At 37.0% G+C, this 16,753-nt stretch overlaps 1 protein-coding gene across 1 annotated transcript in view; it reads right to left on the bottom strand.

Moving 5' to 3' along the window:
- ATF6 (activating transcription factor 6) overlaps positions 1-16,309 on the bottom strand; it is a 193,348-nt gene extending 177,039 nt beyond the window's left edge. The window contains exons 1-5 of the mRNA XM_045546533.1: positions 16,263-16,309; positions 15,207-15,514; positions 8,187-8,263; positions 4,789-4,876; positions 2,522-2,628 (exon numbers count right to left, since the gene is read on the bottom strand). Coding sequence (XP_045402489.1) covers positions 2,522-2,628; positions 4,789-4,876; positions 8,187-8,263; positions 15,207-15,514; positions 16,263-16,309 — 627 coding nt within the window. The remainder of the gene's footprint in view (positions 1-2,521; positions 2,629-4,788; positions 4,877-8,186; positions 8,264-15,206; positions 15,515-16,262) is intronic.
- Positions 16,310-16,753: the final 444 nt, after the last annotated feature.

Raw genomic sequence — 16,753 nt, 5'->3', positions numbered from 1 at the left:
TTTCTGTAAATTTAAGATTGTTCCAAACAAAGAATTAATATAAGCAAGAAAACAAGAAAAAAATATATGAGTGAATTCTTTTATAGCCTCTGAGTGGTGAAAACATTCCTCTGAGTGACAAAAAAAAAGTAATAGAAGAAAAGATCAATAACCCAGCTATAGAAAAAAGCATACCTAGGAAAAATAAACACCAGAAATAAGGATAAAAGACAAATGAAACATTAGGGAAGAAATATTTGCAGCTTATTTCACAAACTAGGGACTAATAACCCAAGTATATAATACCACACCTTAAAAAACTAAAGAGAAAAAGACAAACACAATTCGATTATTATTAAAAAATGAACAAAAATTTTAACTGACAGTTCATTTAAAAAAATGTAAGTAGGCCTTAAACATATAAAACATATGAATAGATACAGATATTCACCATACTTATATTAAAAGAAATAGAAAATTCAACATTATAGAGTGATGATGGGAAAATAGGCTCTCTTACATACTGCTGCTGAGAATGCAAAATTGTATCATATTACACCTACAGAGGGAAACTGGGCAATATCTAGCAAAATTACAATATATTTACCCTGGTGTCAGCAACCCCACTTCTTGGAATATATCCCAAAGGTAACCTGGCAAAAATATGAAGTGACTTACATACCAACTTCTTACTACAGCATTACTTGAGTCTGGAAAAGACTGAAAATAACACAAATTGTTGTTCCGCAATAAGGAAATCATTGAATGAAGTACCATATAGCCATACAATGGAACACCAAGCAGCCATAGAAAGGCATGAGGAATATTATATACCCTAAAATTAGCAGAACAGGGTATACAGTATACTACTACCTTTTGTGTAAGAAAGGATAGGAAGGACAAAGACAGAACAGGTTTCTCTGAATACACATTATTAATTTTTAGCTAGCCACAGTGCCTCACGCCTGTAATACTAGCACTTTGAGAAGCCAAAGCAGGAGGATCACTTGAGGCCAGGAATTTGCGAGCAGCCTGGGCAACATAGCAAGATCCTGTCTTTACAAAAAAATAAGAAAAAAATAGCTGGGTGTGGTGGTATATACCAGTCCCAGCTACTCAGGAGGCTGAGGCAGGAGGATCACTTGAGCCCAGGAGTTTGAGGCTGCAGTAAGCTATGATCCTGCCACTGCACTCTAGTCTGGGCGACAGAGCAAGACCCTATCTGTAAAATAAATAAATAAATAAATAAATAAATTTTTTAATTAAATTATTTCAAGAAATTGTGGGACCACAGTGAAAAGCTTCACAAAGGAAGTAATTTTTGAACTGGGACTTAAAGAATGAGGAATTTTCCAAGAGAAGAAAAAAAATGGGGCTATTCTAGGCAAAAGAAAGATGTGCAAAAACCTAAAATTGTAAGAGCAGAGATCTCACTGCTCTTGTTCACTGCCAGCATTTGGAACAGTGCCTGACACAGTTGTTGAATGAGTGGAGTGCATAGATGCCCCTCAGGTAGGAACTCTCACAGAGTTTAAGCTAAGGGGACTGTGAAGAGAGGAGGGGATAGTGAGAAATGACACTAGAAGAGTAAGCAGGATCCAGATCGTGGAGGGCCTAGTACTCTGGGAATTTAAATTGCATCCTGGGAATGGGAAGCTATTAAAAGGATTTAAGCAAAGGACTGACTCAGACAAGTTTGTGATTCTGAAAGATTTCTCTTTGAAGATTCCTCTACTAAGAAAGGTTTTGCAGAGTTGGAAAGCAGAGAAACCAGTTAAAATCCTATTGACTTAATCCAGGTGAGATGATGATGGACTGGCAGGGGCAGAAAAGATGAATCCTAGAGATATTAGGTGATTAGAATCACCAGGATATAGTAATTGATTAAATGTGGACCCTGCCAGAACAAAGATACTTAATTTATGGCTGATATATTATACTAAAATATTGTTTGAATTTTATTCTTATATTTTCCCTCTCCCCATTCCAAGGACTTCAATCAGGTACTTCCTTTTCCTGGACTCAGGGCTTTTGTCTGGATCGGGAGAAGTGTTCTAAAGAAGCTACCAGATTTCTGTAAAAACATCAGCCCATTCAAAAGGTAGTGCTAGGCATCCCTGAACTAAGGTAACCATTCTAGGTTCTATGGCTAAGGAGTTAAAAAACTGACCATCTTACATTCTTCCATGTCCTTAAAGAATATATATTCTAATGAGGAGGAGGAAGAAAGGCAGGGAGAAAAGACAGTAAGCCAATAAACAAACAAACAAAAAAAACCACTGGATACTGGCAAAATACAATTAAACAAAATACAATGAGACAATGAAATTAAGGAGGCAAGAACACTGGGGAAGGAAAGCAAAACCAAAGACACTAACAACTTTCTAGCTATCTACAAGGCCCTTCCTTCAGTATCAATTTTCCTCAGTAATGAAATAATAAGGCTCATAGCAGCACTAAATAAATGTTAACTGCTTCTCCCATATACATATTTCCAAAATAGCATTATAACCAAAATCTTTGTAAAAGATTGGCTACTTACAGGAACATTCTGAGTTGAAGAATAAGAGTCCACTGACAGAGGAGATGAGACTGAACAACTTGAGGAGGGTGGAGAAAGTGGCTGAGGCTCTGTCTTAATATCTTTAACTGAAAAACATTGAATAAAGGTTTTTTCCCCCTGGACAATATAAACTCAGAATGAAATGAACAAGAAAGGAGGTAAAATCTTACTCATAAAATTCAATCAGGTATGGAAACTAAGGTCAGCAAAATATAACCTTAAATGAAAATACAAGATGTAGAAAACAGTATATCTAGTATGTTCCCTTTTGTGTAATATGTGTGTATATGTATTTACTTGCACCTGCACAATTCTCTGGAAGGGTAAACATAAGAAATTGGTAACAGTGTCTCTCGGGGGGCAGAAGTTGTTAGCTGAGGAATAAGAGTAGAAGGAGACATTTTTCTACTATGTATACTTTTGTACCCTCTGAATATTATACCATATGCAAAAAATTATAGATTCTTAAAAATTAATTTAAAAAATAAGCAGCAGGAAAGAATTATTTTAGAAAGCATTTTTAATGATACAATTAAAACTCACAAAAATGCTCATATCTTTTGAACTTTTTTTTTTGGAGACAGAGTCTCACTCTGTCACCCAGGTTAGAGTGCAGTAGCATCATCATAGCTCAATGCAACCTCAAACTCCCAGGCTCAAGCAATCCTCCTGCCTCAGCCTTCCAAGAAGCTGGGACTACAGGTGTGCACCCCCGTGCCCAGCTAATGTTTCTATTTTTTGTAGAGACGGGGTCTTGCCATGTTGCTCAGACTGGTCTCTAACTCCTGAGCTCAAGCAATCCTCCTGCCTCTGCATCCCAAACTGCTAGGATTATAGGCATGAGCCACCATGCCCAGCCTTGAACTTACACTACAAAAAGTTACTGCCCGGGCAGTCTTCCCTAATATCAAAGATATAACAAGGTGGGGGTGGCAGATTGTTTTCCAAAGTTGGCCACAAAATATATGCCATCCCTTATTATCTTCTATAATGTGATCCTGTCACTTCACCACCAAGTAGTAGAGTCTATTTCCCTTTCTCTTGAATGTATGGGGGCTTGTAACTCCTTCAGTCAACAGAGAATGGAAGTAATGCTATGTGAATTCTGAGGGTGAAATGCAGCCTCTGCTTGGTGTGCTGGAACTCTCCCACTTGGAGCCTTTCAAGTCTGACTACCCTGAGACCACCATGATTTGAGGCCCTGTGCAGGCACTTCAAGTCATCCCAGCGCAGGCACCAGACATGTGAACAATGAAACCTAAAGATAATTCTAGCCCCCAAATGTCAGGCTACTCAAGCCTTCAAATCTCCCCATTTGAGGTCTGGACATCATGGAGCAGAGACAAGCCACCCAGTCCAAATTCCTGACCCATAGATTCAAGGAATCTAATAAAATTATTGTTGTTTTAAGCTACCAAGATTTAGAATACTTTGTTATACAATAATAACCAGAACACTGACCTTGTGTATCCCATATTCAAAGAAGGAAGACAGGCAACAAGCAAGGTACATAAATACATAAAATGAAGGGAAATAAGAAGTACAGTGGTAGGGAGAAATTTAGATAGAGGAATGTACTGGTTATTTATCCATCGTCTCTCAGCTCCAAGTACACCTTCTATAGTCTATAATGCAAATTATTAATATATTTCCCAGCTGGCTTCCTTTTTAGATCCTGTCAGTAGGAGACACTACAAGGATGCTAGAAGGTAGAGGGGGTTTTCTTCATTCCCCCATCATCTTTACCCTAGCAGTGACACTTTGCTCCAGGGTCCAGATTCTTTCAATATGTTCAACCCCCATCTCATCAGTTGTGCTGGATATGAGCATCAGCCAGGCAGTACCCCTCCTTAGAAGTATGTGCACCAAATGCACAGGACCCCTCCACCAAGTTCCCAGGTCTGGTAACCCCAGTCTATTCCCTTGGATTCCCTAAGCCCTATATGGTTGCCAGGTAAGTTGATCTCTTATAGAAATATTATTCATAATTCAAAATCAATATTTCTATTTCTGATATGAAATTATTCATTCATTCATTAGACTACTGAAACATAACTATAAATTTCATGTATCCACTTTTGGTAAGAAATTTATTTCTGAACTGGCATACCAGAAGTAGGATCTATAGTCCTAGAATCTTTTAACCTACCAGGGTAGTCCAATAACCTCACCTAATTTTGAGTATTACCAAACTACAAAATAAAATGAATCTGTTTAAAGCTTTTGCCAATGAATCACATTATTACCTGTACAGAACTGGTTGTTGATGTCCCAAATGTCTGACTCCCAAGGCATCAAATCCAAATCAAAATCAAGATGATCAAAATTGTTTTCCTATAGGTTTTAAATCAGCAAAAGAATATTAAAAGAATATATACATCTTAAAATCAGACACAATTTGTCATAAATAACTATTACCTAACCTAGCAAAAAAAATTTTCTAAGTCAATTGGTTCATCTTGAGAATCTTGGATAACCTAGAGATAAATAATTCGGTTATTTGAAGCACAGCAGTAAAACTAGGAAAGTGGTAATGAATTCAGTATCTAAAAGATTCAGTTGCCTTCATTCTTTTCTATAGGAAGAGAACATTATAGAAGTCATAAAATATGTCTTTTATCATAAAGAAAATCCAGAAAAATAAACTTTCCCATTGCCATCAAGGAAAACAAGTCAAAGCGAATGGCAATTCACAGCATCATCTCTATGTACAATGGAAAGATTTAGATATATCCAAAAGACATGCAGGAATCATAAAGAGGGTAATTATCACAGAGTAATTTTGTTCTTTTTTCCACTGTTCTGTACTTTTTAAATTTCTAAAATTTTTATGAATCAAAAAATAATATTTTTTAATCCTAGAGGATAAAATTAACTTTCTCAAACAAAAGTCAACAAACCTCTTAAACACTTCTTAATTTTTTTACTTAAATATAAGCATATTCTGGACCATCTGGATGACCCCCTTATACTATTAATATATTAGGTATATATTAATAGGTAATATTTATTCATTAATATTTGTTTAGGTAATAAAGAACTACCACATGATTTCAGAGCCCTCATGTGAGTTGAAGACAAGATAGTATCAAACAATATTATTTTAAATTAAATCTCTGGGATTACAGAGACAAGAACCAGAAGTAAACTTAATGCATAAACAATGCAATAAAGTCAAAAGGCAGTCAATATTAACTTAGTGTCAGAGATGCTAAAACAGCAACAATAGAGGAAGTAAGCCTTTGGCAAAAAGTAAAAATTTATCTAGTAAGTGTTGACAACCATTTGTTAATAATTTCTAGAACAGTATTAGAATTTCAAAATGACTATTACATGGTTTATTTTTATCTAGAATGTAACAGAAGTAGAGAAGGGAAGATGTTTTCTTATCGTCCTGAGTAAATACGACTACAAGGTATATAAAGAGAATGTGTGGAAGTTCACATAAAAAACAACAACAAAAAAAACCATGAAAGAGCTGTATTTTTAAAAAATCAATCTCCTTCACTTTTTTCTCTTATTTGATCTACACACTGAAAACTTAAGCAGCCTGTACTTTCAGCAACCAAAAAATATTTAAACTTTCTTAGTCTAAGTAAATTTACCAATGCTGCTTGCCTGAGTGCTAGCAATACTTTTAAATATGGGCATGATCTACTTCAGGGAGCTTCTGACTCAATCTTCAGCCAAGAAAGTCAAATATCTTTTACAGCATAAGAATTTAATCTGGTTGGAAATCTAAAAGACCCATTTTATGCAAAGTAAAACATACTGATACTTATATACTCTGGCTCTTCAATGACTTATCATGGGAAATTCTACCACGGTGTAGGATGACACACCAGGCCTCTCAGAGATCATGTTACACTAGAAAAACTAAGGAATTGAAAGACTGAGTGGTTTGCATAAAGTATTATAACAAAATGTTAGTTAAGAGACCAGTACCATATTCCCCTGAATCTTTAAAATTTAACACACTGGTTCTTGATACAGTTTAAAAGAAACTCTGTTACTTTTAGGATCTAGAGGTTATTAAAGAATACCAGTTACTTAGTCAACCAGTCAATATTAAAAGCCAGCTTAATCAATAGGCCACATTCTAAAGTATCTCACAGAGTAAATGAAACCATTAAAATCCTCTGCACTGATTTAAAAAAAAAAAATAATATGCATCACTCTCTTCTATTGATTCATAGTAAAACAACTGCTAAATCATTCTTAGAGAAATGCCTGAAACTCACTAAGCAAGCTTTTCATATTTTTATACTCAAGTTAATAAGAGCTTAAAATAAGTGATAAATATTTAACATAAATGATACATTACTCTAATTGACAAACTACTCTGCTCACTTGAATTACTTCCCAAGTGAAACAGCACCTCATCCATTAAAGAATAAGACAAAATGACAGTCCAAAGATCAAACAGCTTCATATATACTAATCAAGAAAAGAAAAAAAAGAAAATCTAAGATATTTTTTAGGACTCAGAGTGTTATAATAATAACTTTTACACAGACCTCTAACCAATCAAAGGCAAAAAGTAAGAATATACCTATGTTCAGAGCTTTCTACACTAGAATACATAATGTTTAAAAAGGAAGTTGGTAATGGCTGGGCATGGTGGATCACGCCTGCAATCCTAGCACTCTGGGAGTCAAGGTGGGAGGATTGTTTGAGGTCAGGAGTTTGAGAATAGCCTGAGCAACAGTGAGACCCCGTCTCTACTAAAAACAGAAAACACTAGCCGGGCATGGTGGCACACACCTGTAGTATCAGCTACTCAAGAGGCTGAGGCAGGAGTATTGCCTGAGCCCAGGAGTTTGAGGTTGTTGTGAGCTAGCATGACACCATGGCACTCTAGCCTGGGTGACAGAGCAAGACTCTGTCTCAAAATAAATAAATAAAAATAAAAAAAATAAAAAGGAAGTTGGGGCCGGGCGCGGTGGCTCACGCCTGTAATCCTAGCACTCTGGGAGGCCGAGGCGGGTGGATCGCTCGAGGTCAGGAGTTCGAGACCAACCTGAGCAAGAGTGAGACCCCGTCTCTACTAAAAATAGCAAGAAAATTATATGGACAACTAAAAATATATACAGAAAAAATTAGCTGGGCATGGTGGCACATGCCTGTAGTCCCAGCTACTCGGGAGGCTGAGGCAGTAGGATCGCTTAAGCCCAGGAGTTTGAGGTTGCTGTGAGCTAGGCTGATGCCACGGCACTCACTCTAGCCCAGGCAACAGAGCGAGACTCTGTCTCAAAAAAAAAAAAAAAGGAAGTTGGTAAGTTTTACTTGACTAGGTCGGTCCATGACTCACATACAACACTTAACATTACAACTTTCCCTTATGCAGTAAAGTATCTGTAAAAACCAAGAAGTAGGCTGTTAAGTGACTTTTCTTAAAAAGTCACCCACCCCTGGGGCCAAAGGTGGGCTTAGAATATAAGTCTTCTCACACTAAGACCAGTGCAATTTCTACCGTCCTACATTTACTGACTACATAATAGCTAGTAACTATCATACTTAATGGTAAAAGTTATTTGAACTTAAATTACTAGCCTAAACCTGTTGTCCTGAAACTTTATTGCAATAATTAGGGTAAAGATTAAGTATCACATTATTCAATATTTCTCCTCTAGTAAATACTTACATAAGTTTCATTTGCTGCATCCAATTGCAACTGGTCTGTGTCTGTGAAATAACCAAGTTCAGCAAACAGGGTAGAATCTTTGGACAAAAAGAAAGAATAGAAATTAACTATCAATTCAATGATATGACAAAAAACCACCTATACCAGCTCTACTAGGGCTTCTTATTAGCCATTACTATTATTAATAAACTCTAGCAGTGTGAATGACAAGCAATTCAAAGCTCATTGCTATTTTGTGTTGTTTTCCACATAATTTTTATCCTGTGAACTAAATTTTTACACAGGGATCAAAAAAGGTTTTATTTCATATGTCATGTTGAACTAATTGGTTGTGACTTTCTAGAACATTACTAATAAGAATTTGATGCTACATCTGAGCTCAGCATGAAAAAGTAATGTGGCTGATGAGCAATGATGATGGGAGAGCACTCCGGACAGTACATGTACTATGTATGCCATACATGCCTTAATTTAAGGGTACAACCAATTTTCTGTCTAGACAATAAAGGACTCACTCATCTAAGCCATTAAATTCATTTTACCAAATCTACCTATAGTCCAACTCCCTAATAAGGGCATTACCAACCAAGAAATAGATGGACACAGAAAACATTCTTTAGTAAATTAGATTGAAAACTTTTTGTAGAGGAAAGTCAAGGTGCTGACAAAGCCCATGAAGGCTTACTACAGTAAAATCTGTAAAATTTCTATTTTCTCTGACACCTTTAAATCTTCAAGCACTTTGAAGAGTTTTCCAAATCTAGGTCTTCCTTTGTACTCTCTATTATGATACCACTGAAACTACTCTGATCATTTCCTCATTGCACATGTTTAGAAACTACACTGCCATTCTTTAACTTGGCCAATGACAGAAGCATTTCAACATCCTAAGACAAAATAGTACAGAGAAAAAAAATTTATATGTAGTAATAATGAAAGGTTACTCATGTGACTCTCAGAAAAGGATACCTTAAACTCAGCTACAGAGCCAAAAAACACGTAAGTAGATGAACTTTGGCTAGGTACCTTATGTATAGGCTGAAAGTCCTTGAAAGAGTTCTCTATGTTGGCTCTTTCATTTTTTTCCTCCCATTTTTTCTTGAACCTGCTCCAACCGAGTTCCCCTATCCACACACACAATTATTAATGTCACTAATGACCTCCATATTGCTAAATTCAATGGTACATTAAGTCCTCATCTTACTTGACGTATCAACAGCATTTGACACAGTTGATCCTTTCATGTTAATTGAAGCATTTTCTTGACTTCCAAAATACCACACTTACCTGGCTTTCCGCCCACCTCACTGGTTGACCCTACCTTACCATTTCCTCTTCAACTCCTAACATTAAATTGTCCCTGGGCTCAGCATAAACTTTTCTATCTCCTCTACTCCCTTTCCAAGCTCAGCTGAGTTCATGGCTTTAAATAGCATCTATATGCCAAAGATTCCTTAATGTCCATCTTCAGCCCATACTTCAAGATGCATGCACATACCGAGTACTGACATCTCTCAGATGTTTAAAAGGCATCTCCAACTTAACACATCCAAAACTAAGCTCCTGATCACCCCCACCAAACCTCCTACTGCTTTGTCCTCATTTCAATTTTCCCAGTTGCTCAGATCAAAAAACCTTGGGATCCCTGTTTATTTCTCTTCTTCATTCTTCCTATTCAATCTACCAGCAAATCCTGTCAGAAGTCTTCAAAATAAATATCCATAATCTGGCTTCCTACTTTTCCTCCCATTCTTCATTCCCTTCTCATCTCCTTTCCTTCCTTACTCCTTCCAACATGGAGATGTCGGCTTTCAAGGAAGCACAGCAATGATGATGAGGTTTTGCACATAGTCATCTACAGCAATGTGCCTAATATGAAAGGAAATGGGATGGTGCAGGAGCGGGTGTTGCCCAGTGGAGGTGGCAGCATGCCCTAGCCATCAATGAAATGTGAAGGGGGAACAGAGTGGCAAATGGAAGAGGCAGCCTAAGTGATTAGGAGAGTAATTACACTGAACAAATATGTTAATTTATTGAGCAAACGATTAAATGTATCTAAAATAATTGGAGTCACATTTCTCACTGTCTGAGAAAGGACTTAAGAACATGGAAAGGGAGGAGACTAAAAGAACCATAAGATGTTGAATTGGAAATGAAGTCACTTAAAAATATATATATATATATATATATATATATATATATATATGTACACATACACACAAATTAACAGTCATAGATGTTTGTATATTGTGTATCATACAGATGTTTGTATAGATGTGTACATATATACATACATATATTTCCTAGTTCTGTCTGCCAAGAGGTCCTAGCAGCAATGACATCCCTGTAGCAATGAAAATGCTGGGTGCCCAGATCTTGGATAACACCATCCTTCACTAAACAGAAGTCCACTACAGGGCTCATAAGAGAAATGAATGATTCCAGGGCTGAGGGCAGGAAAGTGCAAAATAAGCTGGGAAAATCTTGTTGTGCCAGAAAATGAAGGAAATGCTCAGCAAATGATAGGAACAGGTCAAAAGAACAAAGGTATCAATATGAATGGACTCCCAGTAGTCAAATCTGGGAAACTCTGAGCATCAAAATAAAATAAGAGTATCAGATTACAACCCACTGAATCAAACAAATCAATGAGTCCATCAAGAAAGAAAGACGAAAAGAAAGAACAAAGCTCCTTCTTACAGTATAATGTCAGTTAATAAATGTAGACAGAATGAGAAGGATAGACAGTGATAGTAATATAGGCTGGAGTTATCAATGAAGCTAGGGCTGGTGACTGGTGACTGGAGGTTTAATATGAACAGGACACTGGTGTCATATCAGATTATCTCTCCCCAAATACTAATAAAATACAAAAGAAAAAACAGTGGCTTTACAGTGGAGAAACTTGGAAGATACTAACTTGACCATGTGATCAAGGTGAACATCACCTTGGGATGGGTCAACATAGCTTGCCTCCAAATGTGATGCATGCAGAAGAACACAGCGTTATTTCTCTGGCATCCCTGCCCTGGATGCATGGCCCAAGTCTGGTTATGAGGAAACAGTGGATAGACCCTGATCTAGGATCATCTTACAGAATAAAGGACTTCTATTCTTTAAGACTGTCAAGGACATGAGAGACAGGAAAAGACTATGGAACTGTTCCAGATTAAAGGACACTGATGAGACATTACAAGTAAAAGCAAGGTGTGTTTGCAGGTAGGATCCTAGACTAGAAAGGAGAAAGAGCCATTACTAAGGCAGATGGAAAACTTTGAATGGAGTCTTTGAATTGGATGGTAGTGTTGTATCAATGTTTATTTCCTCACTGGAAGGAGTATATGGTAGTAATACAGGGAAGTACTAAGTACTCTTGTTGGGGGTGGAGGGGTAAGATTATATACTGTGGTATTTAAGGGTGATGGATTAACACATGTCTCTCTAAAGAAAGAGAGAGAGAGAGAGAGAAATGGGGCAAATGTAGTAAAATTTAACAATGTGGAATGTGTGTGAAGGGCATGCAAGAGTCTTTTGCACTATCCTTACAGCTTTTCTGTAGGTTTGAAACTATTTCAAAATAAAAAATATATATGTGTATATACATGTGCGTATATGTAGGGGTGGGTGTGTACACCCATAATTCAACCACTTCTTATTACCTCCACTACTACCATTATAACTCATGAGGATTGCTATAGAAACCTCCAAATAGTCTCCCTGCTTCTGCTCTTGCTCCTCTTTCAGTCTATTTTCAACAGAGTAGCTAAAGTGAGACTATAAAAACAAAGGATGTTACTGGAAATCAAGATTCACATAGTGGGAGAAGAGAAATACAAGCATATAACGCAAGAAGGTGAGAAAGAACTCTGTGATGTTGGCTTTGAACTGTAGGTATTAATATGAATTCATGCTTTTTAAAAATAAATATCTCCTTGTTCTTAAGAAACATATGGTGAAGTGTTTAGGAGTTTCATGTTACATGCAGCCCACTTTCAGATGGTAAAAGAGGAGGGAAGTGTGTGTAATATTGAGAAACAAAGTGAATATGGCAGGATGTTAACAGCTGGTAAATCTAGATAAGGAAAATATGTGTTATTGATGTACTAACCTTTCAACTTTTCTGTGATTAAAAAAAACGAAGGTGGGTTGATAAATATACTTGTACATTTATAGAATATTCCAAAAGAATCCATAAGAAACTGGTAGCACCGGTTACCCCTGAAGTATCTCTAAAACTATTGTCTACTCCTATATCTTTTTTACCAATCCCACACTATTAATATTTAGATTCCCCTCAACAATAGTAAACTATAGCAGCTATTATTTTTAGTTTTCTCAGCAAAATTTCCCACCTCACCTCCACCTTGTCCATTTATTTATTCCTTTAGTCCTTATAAGCTTAGTAAGAGGAGAAATGTCCACTGCGTTTAGCAATGTGGAAATCAGCGGTGACCTTAGAAACAGTAGTTTCAGTGGAGTGGATTCAAGAGACAATGAACAAAGAGGAACTAGAGTCAGTGAATATGGACTTTTTAAAAAAAGAATTCTGCTGTGAAATAAAGAAGATAAATGCAGTAGCAGTGAGATGGGAAGTAACATCATGAGAAAGCTTGCTGAGTTTTTTCTTTATCTCTTTTTTTTACTCTAGATAGAATATTATCTTGATATAGATACAGTCTTCTAGGAGAAGTAACTACCTGATTGTTTACTGACAGATGATCTAGTAGAGAAGGAAAAATGATGATGCAGGAAACAGAAGGAAGAATAGGTTGAGCAATATTTCTTAATAAAGGAGGAGGGATCTAAAGCACACATGGAAGGACTGGCTCTAGCTATGAGTAAGAGGCCATTCATTCTGAGCAACAAGAGAGAAGGCAGAAGTTCTCTTCTGAGTCAAAGAATGGGAGAGTAGATGTTAGACGTTTGAAGGCAGAAGAAACTTTATAAAACAATCATCAGAATGGGAGAGTGAAAGGACCAGGGAAATATGACTGCCCTGGCAATACTTAAAGTGAGATGACTCGGCATGGTTGAATTTTTTTTCCAGCCACATTCAGCTATACTGGTGCAGGCACAAAGTGGGCAGAATTGGATTTAACTAGTGTTGTGGTTTATCCAAGAGAGCCCCACAAGAGATGGACAGGGATGGTAAATTTAAATTTAACTGGATAGTTTCTAATTTTAAAAACCAAAAACCAAGTAAATCAGTGAAATACCTGAACACCCAAAACAGCAACTCCCAGAGAAAGAAACACTAGCAGACATTAGTGTTTCACTCTAGTGCCTACAAAATCAATCCTATTTACTGAACACCTAAGGAATCGAAATTAAAGTGTTCAACTAAGAGAAGATAGTTAACAGTTTGAAAAGGGAAACCTGGAAAACAATGGGAAATTAACACATCCAGTAAGTGGCAGGGCAGGATACCTGAGAGAGGTGAGTCAGTGAACTGACTACAAAGAACTGAATGCTCTGTTAAGAACATTAAGACTAAGAATCAAATGATCAGATTAGTCAGGAAAATGCAGCCTGGGCACCAGAAGACAAAATATAATAGTGCTATCAAGAAGTGCTCCACAGTTATAGTTTAAGAAATACCATGAAAATACAAAAAGTTGACTAGCTGAGAAAACAAATCACAACTACCCAATATACTGAAGTAGACTTGTTAATAACTAGGGATCTTAGGAAGAATCAAATCTATAGAAATAACTTAGAAAAGCATTACAGAACAGAGATTAGGGGGAATAGGCTTTGGAAGTAGACAAAACTGGTTCTCATGCTACTTCTGCCACTCACTAGCTCTAAGACTCTGAATACAAATTCTCTCTTAGCCTCAGTTTCCTCATCTGTAAAGTAACAGTACCTCATTGGACTGTTGGAAGGATGAAATAAAATAATGCATGCGAACAGCTTAGCAGGATGCCTGCCACAAATAAAGTGCTAATGGTAACTGTTACTAATATATTTGGCTTGGTAAAATGCACTGGGAATAGAAAGTCTAAAGTTTTTCCAGCAACTCTTGGAAAACCTGCCCAAGGATTGAAATAAATCTACAACAGAATATAATTTTAGAGAACTTCTGCCCTTTAAAAATTAAATGAGTACTTCGTTCAATAAATGGAGTTGAGATTTCACTCACACTACTGAGAATGCTGGTCCAAAAGAGAAAAATAAATATCAGTCTGGGTTCCCCCAAAATTCAAAAGCTGGTGAATGGTGTAGGCTCACTAGAGGGCGCACTGGGGGACCTACACAATCCCAAATTCATACATTGAACCCAAGAACAATATTAGTATTATATCCTGCAATCAAAAGGAAAATAAAAGTTTTCTCTAAACACTAAGATGACAAAGCTTCTCCACTCTCAATTCCACTACATCCCATTCCACACTTCCTGACCACCAAAACCAACCAAACAAAATATCCTTAACAGGAAAATTCAGAGTTGTATCTGGAGAGCACTCAGGATTATATGTTTATAAGAGTAAGGTCTAGGTAATCATGGACGGGAGGTCAGGTACTTGGGTTCTTTGCTTGTCTGCCAAAATGGATATCAGCCGTTTAAGGTGGAAGCTGCGAGATGAGGATTTTTTGTACACATCCACATTCTCTCATATACACCCAATACACACACATAAACGCACTCCACTGAGATCACCGCCCACATCCCACACTCAGAAAATAGAGTGTAGCCTTTCTGGTGGTCACAGCTCTCCCGCCCTAAGCCTCTTAACGACGTCCACTTTTCGCCCCACAGAAAGATCACCAAGGGGAACAGTGGGGAAAAAAACGATAGTAAATCAAATTAAACAACATTTTACTTTCTCTGTGGCCAGAACAGAAGCCAAATAGTTCGGCGACTCTTCCAGAAGGACGGACCCGAGTGACAAGTAGAGTGGACTCATTCCCCAGGAAGCGGTCGTCCACACCTGTCATCGAAAGTGGGCGGAAGTAGGGAAGAAGAAACCCTTAGACACGAACCCGAGCCACACCAGTACATTATCAGTTCCCACTCACCCCAGTCTTCATCCGGCTTCTGAGAGAGTCCAAGGCTAAAAGGTGACTCCATGGTGCCGGCAATACAAGCCGGCTCCTCCTTTACACAAGTTCCCTTGCCCTGGAACTCGGTGAATAATATCAGGGACGGCGGCTGCAGGCGGACAAAACACTCTGTAACGCTGACGAGACGGTGGCCGAATAAAGACAAACTACTCCTACTGCACGAGGGACTTGTGCAAGCCAAGAGAACGTCAGAGACTAAGCTAATTGAAACAGATCCGTAAGTAAATATTTGCCTTTTGGAGTTTCCAGCGCTTTCTGTCCCGCTGTTTTAAGGGGGGGGGGGGGGGAGGGGGCGGCGAAGACAAGCAAACATCGCTTCGGTTAAACAAAATTTATCGATAATACTAAAAATAAAAACTAAAACCCTTTTCTGAACATACTGGCTATTCCCTGGTTATCCTTCTTAATACCACAGTTTAGATATCTCAGAACAAAATTAGCCATTAATAAATTGGTTTAATTTTTACTAATAATTCTCTGTCCGTGTAAAAATTCTTCATATACACAAATGTATGAAAGAAAAACACAACTATTTTTCCACATTCGTTAGAACTGCTTTACTGGCACAGTATGAGGTAAGTGATATAAATCATAATTCTAGAAACCTACTTTTATTTAAACAATTTTAAACAAAGCAAATATAAAACATAAACTCCCCATGCTCAAACTTATCTCACAAAGACGAGTTTTTAAAGCATAATACTGAGTAAAAGTCCGAGCGAGTCTACCCTAAAACCTACAATAATCTAAGTTCCCAATCTTTTTATTACTAAAATTTAAGATGCAGATTTTATTTAAAAGAAATTCAGAAACATCACGAACTCACACTGAAAACATGGGCTGAGTTTGATTTTTGAAGAGTTTCAAGAACGCTACTTAATAGAATTTCTTTTTCATCCTTTTTAAATTTCAGCGGCCAGTTAATATACTAGTGAATACCATAAGAACACGTATCCCTCTAGGACCAAGTGGAATCTTTCCCATGGTTACTAAACAAACAGAAATGCTTACCGGAACCCTCCAAACTCCTCGTAGCTGCGTGTTACTACAGATTGCATAATGCAAAATCGCTCTGCGACCCAAGGCAATAAAAAATTCATGAAATTCCCTTACATTAAATGCGATTTCTTCCGTCACCAGATAACTATTGTTTCCATTTAAGGAGAAATTTATAACAATTTTATTTTCACCCAACTGCAAATCCAAAAATTGACATAAAAACTATTAATAAAATAAAATCAGTGAGTCTTTTGTTGTGTATCCCACTTTAGTCTCTCAAGAAAATCACCATAACTGAACTGCAGCAATTTTCATTTTTTTAATTTTCAAAAGATTTTATTTTTTTATTCAAAAACTGCAGATAATTATGAAAGTGTGTTCCTATCACCAAAACTGAACAAATATTAACATTTTTCATTTTTGTCTCAGGTAGTTTTAGCAAGAAATTAAACATTTCAGATAATGTTGAACCCTTCTTTCTCTCCTGCTTCAATTCCCTCCTT

This window comes from Lemur catta, chromosome 3 (genome assembly GCF_020740605.2).
Source record: "Lemur catta isolate mLemCat1 chromosome 3, mLemCat1.pri, whole genome shotgun sequence".
Lineage (NCBI taxonomy): Eukaryota > Metazoa > Chordata > Mammalia > Primates > Lemuridae > Lemur > Lemur catta.
Note: the sequence above shows the minus strand (reverse complement) of the source record. Positions and strands in the feature narration are given on the sequence as shown.